We start from the raw sequence: 19,872 nt of genomic DNA, 5'->3' as shown, positions 1-19,872 counted from the left end.
CCTGCGGACTCCTAAGTGAGCCGGGGGCCTGGCATCAGGACCAATGCCCCCAGCATCGAGCGCTGGGGGACCCTGGCCAGGCGCTGGGAGGCGGCTCCGGGCGGCGCCGCGGGGGACCGGGTGGGGGCCTGCGGCCGGCCAGGGGCGGAGAAGCGGGGGGTCGGGGTCCCTCCCCCTGGCGCGGGCTCAGGAATCCGCTGAGGGGCGGGCGGAGGCGCCGGGGTGGGCCGCGCCGCGGCGGGCGGGCGGGCGGGGGGCGCTTCCTGGGGCCGCGCGTCCAGGGAGCTGCGCCGTCCGCTTGTCCGTCTGCCGCAGGCACTGCCGAAGCCAGCCGAGCCGCCGGAGCCGCGGGCCGCGGGGCCGTCGCGGGCCCAAGTGAGTGGCCGTCCATGGGGGGAGGGAGCGAGCCAGAAGTCTAGGCCGAGTCGGCGTCAGCAAGGAGCCGAGAGGCCCGCGCTCCCCGGCCGGAGCCACAGGGGGACCGGGCGGGGGCGGGGCGGCCTCAGGCGAGTGGGCCCTGAACCCCGGCCCGCGCGAGGAGTGGGCCCTCGGCCCAGGGAGGCTCCGGGGCCCCAAGCGCGGTCCCGGACGGGAGGCGGCAGGGGCTGGGGCTCAGAATCCTGGCACAGGGTTTGGGGGTTGCTGTGGCAAAGGCGCCCTGACCCCTGCCCACCACCTCCCAGCCCCAGGATGCTCCCCTTCGCCTCCTGCCTCCCCGGGTCTCTACTGCTCTGGGCGCTGCTGCTGTTGCTCTTGGGGGCAGCGTCTCCCCAGGATTCCGAGGAGCCCGACAGCTACACGGTGGGGACAGTGGGGCCGCTGGCCTGGGCTGGGTTGGGCAGGGACACCGAGGCCAGGATCCTGGGGTGGCTGCTGCTGGGGAAGATTGTGCCCTCCCTTGGTTGGTGGAGCAGCTGGGGCCATTGTCTGGAGCAGGCCAGGAGGGTGGCCCAGCTTGGGCCTTGGTCTCGGCCTGGTCAGTTAGAGAGGACCAGGGGTGACCACTGGCCACCTCTGGTTCCCCTTGTAGGAATGCACAGATGGCTATGAGTGGGACCCTGACAGCCAGCACTGCAGGGGTGAGTATGCTTGGGGGCCGACCTGCCCCGGAGAACCAGAAAAGGGATCACAAAGCCCAGCTCCTAGAGCTGCTGCAGGAGCCCTGTGGCTGTCCCTTACTCCGCTCTGCCTGGCCGTATGTCGCCTGCTCTGGTTCTCAGGGGGCCAGCTTGGCTCGAGGTGGAGAAGCCATCCAGGTCCCTCCCCCTCAGAGAAACCCAGGGCACCCTCACCCAACCCAGCCCCTAGAGTCCAGAGATCGATAGGGCGCTGACCACAGGACTGGTTCCTGGACACCTCATCTAATCACTCTGCTATCTTGCTCTGCACCATCAAGGCCCTGGGCGAGCAGTGAGAGGTGGGGGCGCGGTCAGGAGGCCTGCACATTACTCTTAGGTTGAGTCAGGGCCGAGGCTTCAGGGAGGGATAGAGACCCTCTTGTGGGCAAGAGAATGCGGGTGACCGGGGGAACAGCTGCCCCACCATCAGCCCTGGCAGGCCCCAGGAAGGGGTCTGGGGCAGGCAGCCTTAGCTTGTGGAGTAGAGAGGGAAGGCCCTGCCGCATCACACAGCTTAGAGCAGGCTGAGCTGGACTCCTGCCTCCCCTGCCCTCCACGGTCCACCCTTGGAGACTGGCTGTGCCCAGCAGGCCCCTCTCCGCAGATGTAAATGAGTGCCTGACCATTCCTGAGGCCTGCAAGGGGGAAATGAAATGTATCAACCATTACGGGGGCTACCTGTGCCTGCCCCGCTCGGCTGCTGTCATCAATGATCTGCACGGAGAGGGACCCCCACCACCTGTGCCCCCTGCTGAACATCCCCACCCCTGCCTCCCGGGCTATGAGCCCGATGAGCAAGAGCGCTGTGTGGGTGAGTAGGCTGCCAATCTTTCTAACAGGTGTCTAGAATTGCCTTTTAAAAACTCATACCTCATGTTCCTCCCTTGCTCAAAAGCCTCCTCAGGGCACTGGAATAACATCCAGACCCTTGCCCAGGTCCTTACCTGCCACTGGTGGTCCCAGTTCCTGTGCCCGTCCCTCTGCCCAGCCCCCCGCACCTCGACTGCTGCAGATGGCGTGCAAGAGCTCTGACCCTTGGCCTCTGCTCTGGCCCTTCCGGGTCTGGACCCCACTCCTGGGAGGCATGGACCTTGGAGAAAGGCCCTGGAGTCAGTGCCCCTGGGAATATGGGCAGGGCTTTGTCCTATGTATCCCTGACTTGGGGTCTCCCAGCTTAGGGGTGCCTTTCTCTTTAGCTCCAGGCTAGTAAACTCTTATTTGTGCTGTTGGGCGATGGGTCCACATGTTCCTGTTTTGGGGGTGTCAGTCACCCACACACTCAGTTGAGTGGTACCCAACCTGTGTCCTCCCACGTGGAGGAGTCTTGTCATGTTGGGTGGTGCACGGGCTCCCAGGCAGGGGCTGAGCAGTGTGTCTTGCAGACGTGGACGAGTGTGCCCAGGCCCTGCACGACTGCCGCCCCAGCCAGGAGTGCCATAACCTGCCTGGCTCCTACCAGTGTACCTGTCCTGATGGCTATCGCAAGATCGGGCCCGAGTGTGTGGGTGAGTCTGGGCCTGTGGCCTGGCTTTCACCCCAGCGTTGACCCCCATTCCAACCCACCCCCAGGTTTCACTCCCGCTCCCTGCCACCTCTGCCTGAGCCACCAGACAGAGCTGTGTGCGTGTAGTGTGTGAGTCCTGCCTGATCTGGCCTGGCCCAGGCCCCCAGACTCAGGCAAGACAGTGGGTGATGAGGCAGGGTCCCAGCTGGCTTGGATGGCACCTGACTTCTGCCCTCCCCTGTCCTTCCCCTGCCTGCATCCCAGATATAGATGAGTGTCGGTACCGCTACTGCCAGCACCGCTGCGTGAACCTGCCTGGCTCCTTTCGCTGCCAGTGTGAGCCGGGCTTCCAGCTGGGGCCCAACAACCGCTCCTGTGTGGGTAAGGCTGGGCTGGGCCAGGCTTGGGGTCCTGGGCAGAGGGCTGTGAGGCGGGGGAACTCCTTTCCTGATCAGCCCAGGTGCACTGGGGGCTCTGGGCTGCTCCTTGGTTTTCACCCCTCCCCCATATTCCTGGCACCCCCAGATGTGAACGAATGTGACATGGGGGCTCCATGTGAGCAGCGCTGCTTCAACTCCTATGGGACCTTCCTATGTCGCTGCCACCAGGGCTATGAGCTGCACCGGGACGGCTTCTCCTGCAGTGGTGAGCGCTCCACTCCCAACACTGGTTCCCCCCTGGTCTCCACTGGTCTCTGCTGGTTCCCCAGGGCCTGTGTCATGCCTAGCCTCTTGCCACACAGCCCCCCATTTGATGCCTCTAATGTCCCATTCACCCAGCACCCATGTCCCTCCTGTGTACTCTACCCCAGCAGGGGGCAAGGCACTTGCAGAGCTCCCCAGCAGAACTTGCAGCCTGCTGGGGAAGGCATGGAGGGGAGCAATTAGGTCCCCACTGAAGCTCGGTAGAGAGATTGAGCAAAGATGGAGGTGCCCCCCCTCCCTGGGAGTCAGGCTGATATGTGTGCAAATCCTGGACCAGAGCAAGTCACTTTTCTCTCTGAGTCCATTTCTTCTTCTGTAGAATGGGTTGTCTTGAGAATTAAATGAGAAAATGACAACAGTCAAGACCTTATACTGTCCCAAGGAGCAACGTTTTACAAAGTGAATTAGCATTTATTGAGAACCTGCCCTGTGCAGTCTGCCAACAATCCTGTGAGACTGTTCTTGTTGTTCAGTCATTAAGTCGTGTCTGACCCTTTGCAATTCCATGCCAGGCTTCCCTATCCTTCACTGTCTCCCGGAGCTTGCTCAAACTCATGTCTGTTGAGCCAGTGATGCCATCCAACCATCTCATCCTCTGTCACCCCCTTCTCTCCTGCCTTCAGTCTTTCCCAGCATCAGGGTCTTTTCCAATGAGTCGGTTCTTCACATCAGGTGTCCGAAGTATTTATCTCACATCCTATGAAATAAATGAGTTTTTCCTTGTCTGCAAATTGACATTAATACCTCCCTCAAGTTTTTTGGGGAGATAATTAGAAAGAATAAGGTAAAATACTTCAACGAAGAGAGGTTGAGTGACTTGCCCAGGGTCACATAGCTGGGGTGAGGTGCGGCCAGGGCTCTCTCTGTCAACTAGCCAAGTACCCTGTTTCTGTTAAGCTTTGTGCTTTGCTGCCAAGTTAAGACCCCACTGGTGCCTGGCTCGGTGCCGGGCAGCATAAAGGACACAGAGGAGAAAACCTGGCTCCTGCCTGTGCTGCTCACAGTTGGCAGGAGGTGACTGTGCTTGGGCGGATCGTAGGTTGCAGGAATCGGGCAAAGTGTTGAAACCCAGAGCAGTCTGGGGTGCGTCAAGGGCTTATCCGGCCTAATCCACTTACTTACTGAAAGGAAACAGAGGTTCCTCAAACTCGGTCAGTAGGATTTAAAGCCAAACCTCTAGATTCCCAGTCGTCTCATTTAGTATCATCTTAGTCTCGGGGCAGAGACAGGTCTATGAGTGGGGCAGTCTTTTTGTTTTTTCTTTTGGCAGCACTGAGTCTGTGGTGTGTGGGCTCAGTAGTTGAGCCCCACAGGCTTACTTGCTCCGTGGCATGTGGGTTCTTAGTTCCTCAATCAGGAATTGAACCCACGTCTCCTGCATTGAAAAACGCATTTTTAAAAATACATTATTCATGTTTGGTTGCGCTGGGTCTTCGTTGCTGTGCCAGGGCTTTCTCTAGTTCTGGTGCGTGGACTTCTTGTTGCGATGGATTCTCTTGTTTCAGAGCACAGATTCTAGGTGCAAGGGCACAGCTGTGTTGTGGCACGTGGGCTCAGCTGCCTCAGGGCATGTGGGGTCTTAGTTCCTGGACCAGGGATCGAACTTGTGTCCCCTGCATTGGCAGGCTGATTCTTAACAACCAGACCACCAGGGAAGTCCCCTGGGCAGTCCTTTCTTGAACCCTCTGTCCCCTGCTGAGCTGCAGGGTTTTTCTCTTCTGCCTCTTCTTGTACTGAGCCTAACCTGGGGCCAGGCTCTCTGGATAAGCCCGTGTGGGGCAGAGCTAGGAGGCCGCCCCGGCCCTGTCCTCAGCCCCACCCTCCCCCAGATATCGATGAGTGCAGCTACTCCAGTTACCTCTGCCAGTACCGCTGTGTCAACGAGCCAGGCCGCTTCTCCTGCCACTGTCCACAGGGCTATCAGCTGCTGGCCACGCGCCTGTGCCAAGGTATAGGTTGCCCGGGTAGAGTGGGCAGGGGGGTGTGAGGAGCTGGTGGCCTGGTATCTGGGTTCCAGCCCCTCTCCCCCGGCACAGACATTGACGAGTGTGAGTCGGGTGCGCACCAGTGCTCTGAGGCCCAGACTTGTGTCAACTTCCACGGGGGCTACCGCTGTGTGGACACCAACCGCTGTGTGGAGCCTTACGTCCAGGTGTCCGACAAGTGAGTCAATGCCACGCCAGGCCACGGGAGAAACTACAACTCCCAGAGAGCTCTGCGGCTGCCTGGCACCTATTTGGACTGCCAAGTCCTGAAAGCTGATGGGAGTTGTAGTCCTTCATGACTAAACCACACACACTGTTCTAGCAGGAGTAGGAAGATCCTTGATTTTGGGGGGGTGGGCCAAATTTGGGGGATGGGCTAGAACCTCATTTGTGTCCCCATCTTGGGGTCTCCAGTCGCTGTCTCTGTCCGGCCTCCAACCCCCTGTGCCGGGAGCAGCCCTCATCCATCGTGCACCGCTATATGAGCATCACCTCGGAGCGGAGCGTACCGGCGGACGTGTTCCAAATCCAAGCAACCTCCGTCTACCCTGGTGCCTACAATGCCTTTCAGATCCGTGCTGGAAACTCGCAGGGAGACTTCTACATTAGGGTAAGGCTCTCCCTAACCCCACCCCTCAAGTGACTTGCATAATCCCCAACTTGAGTTCCAGGAAATCTTAAGTGGAAGACTCAACTATGCGATCATAACCCTGCCTCTCCTCTGAAAGTAACCCCTAACCCCAGGGGTCAGTTTCTGTAGAAAGGTAGGAGTGTTATAAATTGGTACAAACTACAGATAGTTAAATGCAATCCTAGCAAGGCACTCAGACGCTGGGGTTTGAGTCCCTGCACTGGTCTGCGTATCCGGCTTAGATTGCTTCACCCTTAGGATAAGGGGCTGGCTTGAGAGGCTGAAGGTAACAGACGCAGCAGAGTGTGAGAAGGCAGGCAAGTGGAGCTGGGTCTTGGAGGGAGAGAGGCAGCAGGGGCTAGTACAGGGCCTGGGGCCTGAGACTCCAGCTCTGGGCTAGTGGAGCTGAGGAGGGAGCAGTCCAGATGTGACTCACAGTGAGGGCCATAATGCTTTGTCTGGTACCAGTGCTGGCTTTCTCGTTCTGGAATTGAGTGTTTTGAAGGTGAGTCTACCTGCCCCAGATCACCAAAGGCCCTACTGTTCCCAAGAATCTCACCCTGGGCCTTGAATCATCAGCTGACCGTGGTTGACAAAAGAACAACTAGCTGCAAAGGGCGGGCAGAGCACCAGGAGGGTATTTCTTTGGGGCAGGGTGCAGATGTCAAGGGGGTCAGGGAGCTGGGTGAGGGCCTGGGGTTGCAGGCTGGCCAGGGCACTCTGCACTGTGCAGCCAACTGGGTGTGGGTGCCAGACGCGGGGCAGCGAGGTGATGCGGGAGTAGGTTCTGGTGCGTACATTGATGCAATCCACGTGTCCCCCCCACCCACTGTACCCTGCAGCAAATCAACAATGTCAGCGCCATGCTGGTCCTCGCGCGGCCTGTGACGGGCCCCCGGGAGTACGTGCTGGACCTGGAGATGGTCACCATGAACTCCCTCATGAGCTACCGGGCCAGCTCTGTACTGAGACTCACCGTCTTCGTGGGGGCCTACACCTTCTGAGGGGGGGTGGGGGGCCCTCAGGGAAGGGGAGGTTCTCTGTAGCTGAGGAGCCTGGGGCTCAGGGATGACTGTTCTGCTAAAAGGAAAGATGCTCTTGTGAAGGGTAGTAGAGAGAGAAAGGCAATAAAGGGAGAAAGAAGGAGTTCTGGTGGCTGAGGTGGGGGGGTCACACTGCAGTGAACCCCGGAGGGGGGAAAGGCCAGGCTCATGGGAGGCGGGCCACGTCCACCTAAAGACAGGGCGTGTTTCTGCCCAGGCTGAAGGGCCCCATTGACAGGAGCTGGGAGCTGCACCCCCAAGGCTGGGACTGGCCTACATACCATGGGCACCAGAATCACCCAAGCAGCGAGGAGGTAACGAGGCTGCAGACTCCAGGCCCCAGCCCAGAAACTTGGACTTGGCTGGTCTGCAGCGGGCTGAAGAATCCTGCTCTAGACAGTGCCAGGAGGCCCTGGGTTTCAATCCCAGCTTGGCCTCAAACTATCAGTTTGGAGAAATCCTAGCAGCTCTCTGAGTCTCAGTGTTCCAATCCATAAAATGAGGCCACTGGATTGTTAGCGCTTTATAAACTTTTCTTTTCCAAGCTACAGAACTTCTCATCAAAGGAAATTTTATTTGATCAGAGAACTCTGATGACATGAACTCGATTCAACGTTGCAATGCCTCCCTGACTCTGTTTCCCTAGCAGTGCTCTGAAAGGGAACCCCAAGGGTCCCAAGGAGCTCAGTTTTAAAAACTGGACTTGACAGTCTCCCCAGTTCCTGGATATTTTTCAAGACCCCTGGGGCCTGGTATTCCCCTTCTAACACGTAGAAATGCAAACACTTAAGATTTACTGTAGTCCAAAGATTCTGCTTAAAAGACTGGGTGGTCTGGGAAGATGGGGGTCTGTCTTGTGGCATACATAGCTCATGTCAGAGGGCCACAGCTGCAGTAGAGCTGTGACAAGGTCCTGCTCAGAACGGGCCCCAGATTCCTGTGCAGAGAGAGAGGCAGGCAGGAGTCAGGCCCCGGCCGAGGGCGGCCCACCTACCCCCTGCAGGCTCTGCCTCCTGCCCTCACCTCTGCAGCGGCCCACACTTGATGGTGCTCAGTAGCATTTCCTGTTCCTTCGGGGTGGCACAGGCATCATAGGCGGCCAGTAAGCTGAGGGTGGGATGGGGAGTTGGATTTTCTAAGTCTTGACAACAGCTGACTGCTAGCCCACCCTGAGTAGCTCAGGCCAGAATCACGGGAGACAGGCTAGAAGGGGTCAGCCTGGGCGGGAGGAGTCAGGACCACGGCCGCCCTTCCGAACCCGGCCTTCAAGGCCCTGCTCCATCCTGCTCACCCTCCTTTCGTGCTCCTGCAAGTGTTTTCCCAGAACGGCTGCTCTTGGCCCAGTCTTCATGGTCTACCCACTCCTCCGGGAAGCCTTCTCTGCTACATGCCAGGTCTCCCCCTCCCCAGTGCCCGGGATTCGGTCTGGTCTTGGGTAGCTCTGTCTTCCTCACCACCTGACCTCCATGAACCCTTCAGGTGTCAGCGGGGTCAGTCCAGCCCTCATAGCACCCAACCACCCACAAGGCACTGGTTGAGCTGATGCCCATGCTGAGAGGGGGGATGCGGGCGACAGCAGAGGACAGGGGTTCCGTGAGCACCTACCTGGCAGGGCTGCTGTACCGGGCCACCAGGGCTGCTGCCTTCTCCCCGCTCACCCCACGCACCTGCATGAGCTGCCTGGCAAACACATCCCGCACAGACTGGGCCTGCAGTGGGGGCAGTGCTGCATCAGGAGTGGTGGGGGGCCGGAGCCCGGGCGGAGGAGGGGCTGGGCGGAGGCGGTACCTTGTTCTTCATGGCTCCCGCGTTGAAGTCGCTGAAGGTGAGGAGCGAGCAGAGCGGGTTTGGGGAGGGCCCGGCCTTTGATTCAGGGTCCCCAGAGGTGCCCCAGGGGCGGCTGCGGAGGGTGTGACCCTGAGGGAAGAGCGGACTGAGGCCCGGCCAGAGCTCTAGGGGCCACCACCAGCCAGGCCTTGCCCCATCCCAGGCCTCAGGGGGCCAGCCTGAGACCAGGGAGCTCAGTCTCCTCGCCTTCCTCATGGGAGCACAGCACCCAGGTGAGGGGCCGGTGGTGAACAGACGGTGCCCGGTGGAGTCTGCTCACCTGGTAGAGCCTCTGCAGGCCCCGCGTCAACAGGGCCAGGTAGGCAGCCGACTCCTTAATGTCTGCTGTGCGCTTCACAAAGAAGCCGTCGATGACCTGGGGAAGGGGAGCCACAGGAGCAGGCAGCTCCTAAGCGGAGCCACCGACCGCAGGCCCCCTGCCAGCCCGGCCCACCCTCCCGGCTCACCTGGGTGTTGGTGACAGCCTGCAGCAGTGTACTCTCAGGGAGGCTGAGGCTGCGCGCCGAACCATGCTCCTCCACCAGGTACACTCGGCGCCCCAGGCCACAGCGCTTCAGCCGGAACTGGGCAGGCAGACAGGGGTCGGGCAGGTCAGGCCTGGATGCTCATACGCTAACTGTCCACCACGCCACCCTCAAAAGCGTCATGAGACCCTGGTCCCACCAGTTCGCCAGCCACTTCATCCTCCCGAGCTTCTCCACCTGCCTCACAGGGGCCTCCACACCCTGGCTTACGCTGCTGCTCTCCCATGGAAAGCCCCACCACCATCTGAGTGATGCCCATCCCTCCTCAAGCCTCCCTTGGCCTACATGTGGCCTCACCGTGGGGTCAGCCCAGCAGCCAGCCCGGAGACAGAGCCCCTGCAGCCCCACCCTGGAGAGGAGAGCCTTGTCAACTCTGGACTGCAGGAGCTGGACCCCCTAGGGGTCCTTAATGTGCTCCTCAGCTCCGCCCAGGGACCCTGCACACCTACTGTGTGCCCAGAGGGGCCCAAGGGAGTTTGAGTTCAGGCCACCCTGGACCAGCTCGAGAGGGGATGTGGCTGGAGTTGCAGCAGCTCTGCCTGGAGACCACCCGGAAGTGCCCCCGAGCGGGCGAGGGAGTGAGCCCCCTGACGGACCTTCTGCTCCCGGAAGCGGCCGTCGATGATGCTGCTGCACAGGTCATCCAGCCGCTTTCGCTCCACGATGTGGTCCAGGACTAGCTCTGCAGGTCGTGCTGCCCAGAGGCCAAGAAGGATCCCGTTAGCTCATAGCCCCTCACCCACCACGCCCTGCCTCTGGCCTCCACCTGCCTGTCCGCACCCCTTACCTGGGTCTCTGGGACTGGTCTCTTGGGCCACCCACACGAAGTCCCCGACGTGCAGCTTGCGTACCATGTGTGTCACGTGCAGCCGCTGCAGCTCTCGGAGCAGGTCTGGCCTGTGGCCTGCCCTGGAGTTGCACGTGCGAGGCCCAAGTCAGCATCGGCCATCATCCCCCGACTCTCTCCCTCACCAGGCCCACCTTGCTCACCCCTTGGTCTCGCCGACGTCCACACACAACACCACCCTGTACTCTCCAGGCCCCAGCTCCAGCGGGGGCTGTTGGGCGCTCCCTTCACTGGCACCACTACCAGGGAGAAGAGGTGGGCGTTGGCTGGAGCCAGGCCGGGACTGCTGTTCCCCTAACCCACGGAAGGCGGGGCCGCCACAGCTCAGCTGGAGCCGCTGGAGGGAGGGTGGGGTCTCGGCCTCATTTCGGGGACCCCTCCTGCTCCCGTCTTCTCCCCCTCACTCCCTCCTCCTCACAGCTCAGCGGAAGCCGCTTCTGGCACTTCAGGCTCCTCCCCAGGGGGCTCCTCCGGCCCGCTGCCCACATTCAGCAAGCTCAGGCCCTCTGAGTCAGCCAGCTTCTGGGCCAGCTCCAGACCCTGCGGGGTCAGTGAGTACCTGGCGGGTGGAGAAGAACACAGATCTTCCTTTTTCACTCATGCCTGGCAGGCTCTCCTGCTGGCCCCCTCAGCTACACTGGCCTCACCCGCCTTGGCGACCTTTTACAAACAAGCCCCGGGGCTCCCCAACCTCCTTCCTTCCGGCCAAGTTCTCGCCCCCCAGATCAGCTTCCTCTGGACCTGCCCAGGGCCGTTCCTCAGGTTGACAACAAGCACATCTCTGACTGCACGGCCACCCTCAGCATGGCATGCCTGCTCTCCCGCCCTGTCTCCCGCACCCCAGGAGTTTGCCCCACCTAGCTGGCTGGTGTGTCCTGAGGACCAGGTTCCTGTGGAGGAGGGAACGGAGGGCTGGCCAGGGGCGAGCACTTCCAGAGGCCACCTGTTCACAGGGGAGGAAACCCTTAGAGAGCTCCCAGGTCTACCACAGGCCCACTCCTCGTGCCCCATGCTGCTGCTTTCTCCCAAGGGCAGCCTCTGGAGGGCTCAGGGGCAGATCCAGAGCCACTTGGCTCCATTCTCGCCCCTGTGCTTACCCTGGGAACCTTTGGGGCACACCTCTGCAACAGCTCCTCCTTGGTGAGGAAGCCCTGGCCGCTAGGATTCTGTAACCAAGACAGAAACGTAACCAACATAGTGCCCAGGCAGCAGGCCCACTGCCTCAGTCCCCCGACTCCCAGCCTGGCAGGTGCTCACCAGGTGCTCCCTGTACAGCTGCAGCAGGACTGCACGTGCTCCCGAGTGCCGAGTTGGCCAATAGCTGCCAGGCCCTCCTACTTTAAGCTGGGTTGGGACCTGAAAGGTACAGGGGGGCGGGGTTGAACCCCAAACCAACCAGCTGTTGTAGACAGATTCGCTGGCAGAGCTGAGGTTCAGGTCCTATCTCAGCAGGTCAAATAACCCTGGGCAAGTCACTCAGCGAGGCTTCCTGGGTGGCCCAGATGGTAAAAGAATCCACCTGCAATGTGGGAGACCTGGCTCCAATCCCTGGGTTGGGAAGACCCCCTGGAGGACAGCACAGCAACCCACTCTAATATTCTTGCCTGGAGAATCCCGTGGACAGAGGAGCCTGGCAGGCTGCAGTCCACGGGGTCACAAAGAGTCTGACACAACTGAAAGGCTAAGCACAACACAAGTCACTCAGCTGTCTCTCTAGTTTTTGCAACTAGTTTGTAACTGTCTAGTTTGTCACACAGGCCACGTGATAGGATGATCTCCTGCAAACCTGGGATGAGACGGTGGACAGTCTCAGGGGATGGGGTTGGGGCGTAATCTACCTGGCCCAGCCTCAGTTCTCGCACAGGACAGAGGAGGTAAGGCAAGAAGACTCAACAGCAAATTCTACAACTTACTGGGCTTAGCCCCCTGAATGGCTTGATCATGGAACTCTCTCAACTGACTGTATTATAAGTCAGATTTCCCTGGTGGCTCAGACGGTAAAGCATCTGTCTACAATGCAGGAAACCCGGGTTCGATCCCTGGGTTGGGAAGATCCCCTGGAGAAGGAAATGGCTATCCACTCCAGAACTATGGCCTGGAAAATCCCACGGACAGAGGAGCCTGGTAGGCTACAGTCCATGGGGTCGCAAAGAGTCGGATACAACTGAGCGACTTCACTATCCACACCTACAGATGAGAAAAGTAAATTGCCCAGAGCCAGGTGGGATTAGGACCCAGCACAGCTAAGTCCCCCAAGCCAGAAAAATCTTACTCCTGGTGCTCCTGCTTTCCCCTCTACTCCCCCTGCTCCTTCCTCACTGGTATGGAAGAGTCCTGGACTTCAGCAGGTGGCCTTTCCCGGGCTGGGCTCTTGGTTCCGGACGGTGAATACGGGGCATGGTCACCTGTGGGAGGAAAAGAGCGTCAACCCCGGACCCTGAAATCCAGCAGGCAGGATGCTGCCAGCTCAAGTGGTTGGTGAGAGCAGTCGGGCTCTGAAAGAGCCACTAGCCCCAGGTCAAAGAGCAACTTGAACTTGAACAGATGAAGCCAAGGTATCCTGGGTGGGTACAAAAGCTGCACCTGGGGGAGGCTCAGGGGATTACCGAATCCTCCCAGCGCTCACCAGCTGATGCTTTGTGCTGCTGCAGTCGCCGGTCCAACATACGGCAAAGCCCGTCTCCGAAGTGCTGGAGGATCTTAGCTTCCTTGCCGCTGCGCAGGGGCAGTGGATACCGCCGGAGGGAGCGTAGCGCCTGGCGGGGGTAGTGGGTACAGGATTGGGTCAGGGTGGGCCTGGCTGTTCGTCCCGGCCTGCACCTGTTCCCCATCCGGCCCGGCCAGAACCCACCTTCTGAAACACAAATTGCGTGCGGCGCCCTCTGCTGGCTGCCTCGTCCCGCCACTCGGTTAGCCAGCGTACGAAGAGAGGGTTAGGGCAAACAGGCAGCGGGCGTTTCCGGCCCAGCCGGACGGGCGCTGCCATGAGCCGCAGGGCGGTTCCTCTGGCGCCTCACGCCGGTAGGACTGAGATGCTTCTAGTTCTGGAGACGGGATTCGAACACCTGGTTCCGGGGGAGGAGGGCGGGACCGCTCTAATCACGTGGTCCCAACGCGGGGCATTAACCAGAGGACAGCCTTCTGCCGCCCTCCCCGCCCCTGTACTACTCTTAAGTGGTTGGTACCGATTGCTGTATCTACCACCTTTCAACCTCCCGCCGTTCCCAGACAGGACCAGCCTTTTGGACGCGCCCCTCCTCCTTTACCAGGCCTTGACCGGCCTCTTCCTCTCACCACAGATTCCAGAGCGAGGGGTTGTCCTCTTTGTGCAGGGAAGGAGGGGGACAATGTGGACAGCGCCCCCTGTGGCTGGGAGGTCTGGCTGGGGCGGCGCGTGCCGAGGTGATTTCAGTCTCGCTATAGCGGAGGACCGTGTAGACAACCTGGCTCGTTTTCCTTTTCTCCGCGCTCGCCTTACTGGTGGGGGAACAAATGCGTGCAGGTAGTTTTGTAGGAGGGACTTTATGGCAACCCACTCCAGCCTGGAAAATCCCAGGGATGGGGGAGACTGGTGGGCTGCCGTCTCTGGGGTCGCACGGAGTCGGACACGACTGACGCGACTTAGCAGCAGCAGCAGCAGCAGCACAGGGGATGAGGACACAAAGGTAACTCGAGGAGCTGAAGAACCCTTCGAGGAAACGGTTATCCTGAGCTGAGGCTCCTCCACCCTGGGCTATGGGGGAGGGCCGTGAAGCCGGGGACACGCAGGGAAGGCCTTCAAAGCTTGGAAGACAGGGAATAGGGACAGAGAACAAGTAGAAAGGGAACAAAGGTGGGAGCTCAGTCGGTAAAGAATTGGCCTGCAGTGCAGGAGACCTGGGTTCGATCCCTGGTGTCAGGAAGATCCCCTGGAGAAGGAAATGACAACCCACTCCAGTATTCTTGCCTGGAGAATGCTATGGACAGAGGAGCCTGGTGGGCTACAGTCCATACGGTCTCAAGAGTCGGGACACGACTGAGCGACTAAACCACCACCAGACATCGGGGGATGTGAGAGGGGCTGAAATGTGCACGTTGTTAGATTCGGGGTGGCAGCCTGGGAGTAAGAAGCTCGGACAAAGGAAAACACTTCACCGTTTTTGTGACTCGTTGGAGGTGGGGGACCCTCGGAGGTTAAGATGGAAACTATCCACAGGGGTCCCAGTTGAGCCCGAGTCTACTCAGTGAGTTAGAGCAGCCGTCAGGGGTTGTTCCGGAAGTAGAGAGATGCAGATCGGGGGCCGAACCGGAGCGGAACGGAGCGGAGAGGCGAGCGCCAAGGCTCCAGGCTCGCCCTTTCAAGCCCCGCCCATCCCCGATCTTTCACCCGCTATCACGCTCCACACTCCCGCCTCCCGCCCGACGCTGCCTTATAAGGAGCCTGTCGCCGGCCTTCGGATTGGCCCCGCCCCCTTCAGTCTCTTGTCCTAATAAGGACATCTAGGGCATCCCGCAGCTAGGGGCGGGCGGGAGCGCGTCTCCAGGGTAACTGTGAAGTCTCCCTCCCCCTCCTCGTTGCTCTAGGAAACTCCGAAACTCTGCAAAGGTGGAGCCAGCCTTATCTCCGGCCGGGTCTCCAGCGGGAGGCGGCGGTTGAGCTGCGGCCCCCCCATTGAGGCTCCTTCGGAGCTAGGTTGGTGAGCGGTGCGACGGGATGTCCCCGACTACAATCCCCAGCATGCTCTGCGACGTACCCCACTCGGGTGTCGCTAGCCGGGTCCTAAAGACCAGGCTTCCAGCTGTTTATTGTTCCACCCTTTATTTTGTGTGTAGGATCAATGCCCCGGGCCTCTTGTTTGAGACCTTGTCTTCTCTTCCTGCAGACTAAGAGGTCTTCGAGACCAACGAAATGTTTCCGGAGTCCCCCACCCCAGTTTGGTTTTTTTTGAAGGTTATGCTCTCACAGAACTTTTGCCTCAATTTCTGAGGGTATTAATTAACCATATGCCTGGTTACCAACTCGAGAATGAGACTCAAGTCTGGTTTAATATCTATTTCCTCTTTTCACTGTCTAGTAGAAAAGCACATACTCTTTGAATCGAATGCACAAAACCCCTTCTACCTTTATTGCCTCATTAATTTGCCAAACACCTTTTGGTACAAATCTCTTATTTCCAAACATTTCCTTGTAGCCTTTCCTTTGTTTTTTTTTTCCTCATTTTATTGACGTTGCATATACCTTTTCTCAGTAGACAACATGGAGTAGACTTCATGAATACTTATTGTATTGGAGGGGCCTTATACTTGCGATTCTCCTTGCTTTAGGACTGGATCCCAGGAAAAAGAATAAATAGGTGCTTCAGTTCAGAAAAGTTAAATACTAACTCGTTGAAAATTTTCATACCAAGGTATCCGGAAAGTGCCAAGATGACGCTTAGGAAAATCGTTTCGCTACTGGGTAAAGAGCCGCGAAGCCAGGGTTTATTCTCAGGTCTTATTACCAAACGCTGAGGCCTTCTCTGAGCTCGGAGCATTTCCTGGGAAACTCGACCAACGGGTGCGCTCTGCGCGCCACAGCCCCGCCTCTCTCTGCTGTTTCGGACTACTTTTCCCAGGATGCAACGTGGCGCTCAGAGGCCGTCAGACGAAGAAGACTCTGTTACCCAGCGAGCCCGAAGACGGCGCAGGGCCCTCGGACTTCATTTCCCGTCGGCCCGCAGGGGGAGCCCCGGAAGCCCGCCCCGCCCCTCATTGTGCGGCTCATACTAAACGGAAGGGGCCGGGAGAGGCCGCGTTCAGTCGGATCCCGGCAGCAGCTGCAGCGGCTCTCGTCTTTTGGCTCTCCTAGTTATCGCCTTTTCGCTTCCGGAAACATGGTGAGCGGCAGGCCACGGCGCCGCGGGGGAGGCTGCCGCGAGTCGACCATTTGGGCGCGCGAGAGGGAACGGGGGCGCGACGTCGGCACTCCTTTCCCGAGCTCCCGGGGCTGGACGAGGGTCTCGTGCTGAGGGGCGGGCGGCGCCGGGACGCGCGTGCGCGCCCGCGGGCGCCGGGGAGGGCTGGCTCGGACGTCGCTCGCGCGCCCCCTGGGCTCCCTTCCCCTCCCCCACCCGGCTGCTGCGCCCGCGCGGCCCAGGGCCGTGGGGGAGGGGTCCAGGGCGCGCGCGCGCCCGTCCCCTCGCGGGGCCGCCGAGAGTCGCTTCTCGGGGACGCGCGTCTCGACTGGAACACGCGGCATCCAAACCTGGCCCGGGGGCGATGGAGGAAAAGCGCGCGAGCGGTCTTGGCGCGCGCGCCCCACCCAAGGGCTGTTCCTGTCTCCGCGTCACCCTCCCTCTCGAGCGGGGTCCGTCTCGAGAGCAGGTGGCAGGGATGCCCGCGAGGGGCGGGGGCGGCGCGGCTGGCGGGGGATGCGGGGGTGTCCTGGCGCAGGCGCCAGCGATTAGGGGCTTGCACGGCGCGCCACAGAGCGGACCGCGAAGGAGTCCTCGGCGGCCCTCCCGGGCTAGCGAGCCCCTGAAGGCGAGCCGGGTTCGCGGAGTACACCCGGCAGAGACTGGGACGGCGCTCCCGGCCGGCGCGTGCGCACACGGTCAGGCCTGGCCGCTGGGCCAGAAGCCGTGGACTAACGGGGCCTTCGGCTCTCCCGGATGGGGCCTGAGGGTGGAGCCGCGTTTAGGGAAGTGACCCAGGCGGGCACCGCCCGGAAACCACCCCGTCCCCTGTGTTCGGCCCGAGGGCTGCGAGAGCCGAAGGTTGTGTAACTTGCCCAGGCCTGCAGCGCAGGGGGCCGATAAGTTCGTCGGCGCAGGCTATTGCATTGGGTTGAGGCCTTCTGAGATGCAGCTGCCGCTGGGTACGAGTTTTTTTCGGGGAGGGGGCTGACGCTAGCCGATCTGCTTTCACCGCCTACTCCGGAAGCGGCTCAATCACGTGGCCGGCTTCCTCTGCAGTTCCGGGAGCGGGGGCAGATTTCACCGTGGACCGTCACTGCCTCTCCTGGCTAGGGTGTCCCCCAACACGACCTAGAAGTTTAAAGAGCTCTCAGAGACTGTGGGCACTTGAATTTGGACCGCTGACTCCTATCAGCGACTTGGGGGCCTGCATTTTTCCCATGTAGGGCCTTAATTAGGGGTTTGTTGTTGCTTTGGTTTGGGGAGACCCCAGCAGAGAAGGAATACCTTGTATAATAACTGCTTTGAACCGTGCTGATGGGCATGCTAGAACTGTTGAGCCCCGTTGGTGGGTTCTGGTTCTATAGAGATGACTAGGATCTGGATCCCTTTCTGCTCTACGTGAAGTTCTGAGTCAGCACTTAATGCAAAAGCTGAGACTGGGTAGAAAACGGGGTCAGTAGTCTGTCGGTTCTTTTAATTTTGGACTCACATCTTGGCTGAGGCTCTGCTTCTCACAGATCTTGGATCTCTAGCCTGCAGGATGTCAGGATGGGGAGGAATGCTGTTGAATTATGCGATCAAAGGTCTCTTTTTCTTTGGCTGCTATTCTGGGATTGTGTCACATCTTACCTTTTGACGGTGACCTGGGTGGGAAAATAGTGCCACTAGTCCTGGGAAGGGGATTAGTAGTAACCTCTTGGGGCTGAGGACTATACTTTGTTGGCCTCTAGATAGATCTCCTAACAAAGCAAAAGAGGGACTTCAGGGCATGTCTCCTTACGAGGTGCATGTGGCTCATCCTATAGGCCTCCGGTGTGGCTGTCTCTGATGGGGTCATCAAAGTGTTCAACGACATGAAAGTGCGTAAGTCCTCAACACCAGAGGAAGTGAAGAAGCGCAAGAAGGCGGTGCTCTTCTGCTTGAGTGAGGACAAGAAGAACATCATCCTGGAGGAGGGCAAGGAGATCTTGGTGGGTGATGTGGGCCAGACGGTAGACGACCCCTATGCCACCTTCGTCAAGATGCTGCCAGACAAAGACTGCCGCTACGCCCTCTATGACGCAACCTACGAGACCAAGGAGAGCAAGAAGGAGGACCTGGTGTTCATCTTCTGGTGAGCTGCTCCTGTAGGCACTTTGTCCTTTCACCTGCTCTAGCTCTGCCCCACCCCCCTTTCCAGGACAGGAAGGTCTGTGGCTCCTGCTTAATCCAGACACCTGCGTGTCAAGAGGAGGGTGTTGTAATAAAAGGCTTGTCAATGAGGAACTTGATGAAAGCGTGAATGCTTGGGCCCAGCTCAGGGGTTTCTGGAAGTTATTTATTGCTTGAGGGTACTTGCTGGGTTTGGAGCCAAATTCTCTTGATTCTGTTCTCTTCCAGGGCCCCTGAGTGTGCACCCCTTAAGAGCAAAATGATCTATGCCAGCTCCAAGGACGCCATCAAGAAGAAGCTGACAGGTAAGAGCCAGCACTGGTGGAGCCATATGCCCTGGTGCTTGGGCCTTGGCCGCTGGGTGGGGTGAATGGCATGGCCCAAGAGATTCCTGCCTGCTGGAAGGCAGCCTGGTCCCCTCCATCTGTTCAGACTGGCTCCTACCCAGCTGCAATACCCCCCACCCCCACCCTTCCTGCTCACAGATGCTCCCCCTTCTTCCCCACAGGGATCAAGCATGAATTACAAGCAAACTGCTACGAGGAGGTCAAGGACCGTTGCACCCTTGCAGAGAAGCTGGGGGGCAGCGCTGTCATCTCCCTGGAGGGCAAGCCTTTGTGAGCCCCCTCCAGCCCCCTGCCTGGAGCATCTGGCAGCCCCAGACCTGCCCACGGGGGTTGCAGGCTGCCCCCTTCCTGCCAGACCGGAGGGGCTGGGGGGATCCCAGCAGGGGGAGGGCAGTCCCTTCACCCCAATTGCCAAACAGCCCCCCACCCCACCCCCTGGACCTTCCTCCTCCCTCTACCCCTGACGGTTCTGGCCTTCCCAAACTGCTTTTGATCTTGATTCCTCTTGGGTTGAAACAGACCAAGTTCCCCCCCCACCAGGAACCCCTGTTTGGGGGGGGCCTGTATTTTTTTTAACGACACCCCAGTCCCCCACCTGTTCCTCCCCTTTCCCGTGCTGCCAACTTCTAACCGCAATAGTGACTCTGTGCTTGTCTGTTTAGTTCTGTGTATAAATGGAATGTTGTTGAGATGACCCTCCCTGCGCCGCCTGCTTCCCCTCCCCCCTTTCCTCTGGTCACAGCTACTCATGGAAGCAGGACCAGTAAGGGACCTTCAATTTAAAAAAAAAAACAAAAACACAATAAAAAGGCTCACTAATGGGATGTCTGTTTCAAGGTTGGGGCTCTTGGGGACCTTGTGTGGGAGAACGAGTAGCATCTCCTCTGTACCCACCTCTCCAGCTCCCACACACCCTCATTTGACCCCTGTGACTGGCTGAGCCTCCTTTTCTGACAGTTCCCATTCTTCATTTTATAGCTGGCACCAGGCTGGCTGGCTAGGAGGTAGCCAGGGTATGTCTGCTACTCCCTGCAGGGGTCCCTTGAACAGAGGGGCTTCATGCCTGAACTGGCTGCTTCTGTGCCTTGATCCAGGTGGGCAACAGGACAGTGAGGCCTGTCTTCTTATTCCCCATGCAGCCTTCCCAGATGTGGGCCGTGAGACTGCAAGTCATTGGCTGCCTCTTGAGCTTGTTCTCCACCTTCAGTAGTTGGTCTTTGCTCTGCCTTCTACCCTGGGTGGCTGACTCATTTATGAGGGCTGGGTCTACTGGCTGCTGTGAGTCAGAGGCCAG

At 59.4% G+C, this 19,872-nt stretch overlaps 3 protein-coding genes across 5 annotated transcripts; 2 read left to right on the top strand and 1 right to left on the bottom strand.

The window, feature by feature from the left end:
- Window positions 130-7,533, top strand: EFEMP2 (EGF containing fibulin like extracellular matrix protein 2). The gene is made up of 11 exons (XM_018043094.1): window positions 130-375; window positions 684-801; window positions 1,031-1,079; window positions 1,723-1,929; window positions 2,501-2,623; window positions 2,887-3,003; window positions 3,148-3,267; window positions 5,156-5,275; window positions 5,363-5,489; window positions 5,726-5,921; window positions 6,785-7,533. The coding sequence occupies exons 2-11, from the start codon at window positions 691-693 to the stop codon at window positions 6,944-6,946; spliced, it is 1,332 nt and encodes a 443-aa protein (XP_017898583.1). The 5' UTR covers window positions 130-375; window positions 684-690; the 3' UTR covers window positions 6,947-7,533.
- MUS81 (MUS81 structure-specific endonuclease subunit) lies at window positions 7,540-15,702 on the bottom strand. 3 transcript variants are annotated; one of them, XM_018043096.1, is made up of 18 exons: window positions 14,339-15,702; window positions 13,499-13,681; window positions 13,056-13,269; window positions 12,831-12,960; window positions 12,524-12,609; window positions 11,462-11,560; window positions 11,302-11,370; window positions 11,062-11,147; window positions 10,623-10,763; window positions 10,348-10,443; window positions 10,145-10,266; window positions 9,954-10,051; window positions 9,280-9,396; window positions 9,093-9,188; window positions 8,774-8,902; window positions 8,591-8,694; window positions 8,009-8,092; window positions 7,540-7,922 (listed from the first exon to the last, which is right to left on the bottom strand). In XM_018043096.1, the coding sequence occupies exons 3-18, from the start codon at window positions 13,188-13,190 to the stop codon at window positions 7,856-7,858; spliced, it is 1,659 nt and encodes a 552-aa protein (XP_017898585.1). In that variant the 5' UTR covers window positions 13,191-13,269; window positions 13,499-13,681; window positions 14,339-15,702; the 3' UTR covers window positions 7,540-7,855. The 3 variants fall into 3 exon arrangements, with proteins under 3 accessions (XP_017898585.1, XP_017898584.1, XP_017898586.1); XM_018043095.1 differs by lacking the exons at window positions 13,499-13,681; window positions 14,339-15,702 and adding an exon at window positions 13,409-13,492; XM_018043097.1 differs by lacking the exons at window positions 13,499-13,681; window positions 14,339-15,702 and adding an exon at window positions 13,390-13,464.
- On the top strand, window positions 15,824-19,402 carry CFL1 (cofilin 1). The gene is made up of 4 exons (XM_018043098.1): window positions 15,824-16,059; window positions 17,886-18,193; window positions 18,460-18,536; window positions 18,740-19,402. The coding sequence occupies exons 1-4, from the start codon at window positions 16,057-16,059 to the stop codon at window positions 18,850-18,852; spliced, it is 501 nt and encodes a 166-aa protein (XP_017898587.1). The 5' UTR covers window positions 15,824-16,056; the 3' UTR covers window positions 18,853-19,402.

This window comes from Capra hircus, chromosome 29, assembly GCF_001704415.2.
Source record: "Capra hircus breed San Clemente chromosome 29, ASM170441v1, whole genome shotgun sequence".
NCBI classification, from domain to species: Eukaryota; Metazoa; Chordata; class Mammalia; order Artiodactyla; family Bovidae; genus Capra; species Capra hircus.
This window is presented reverse-complemented; position numbering and strand designations above follow the sequence as displayed.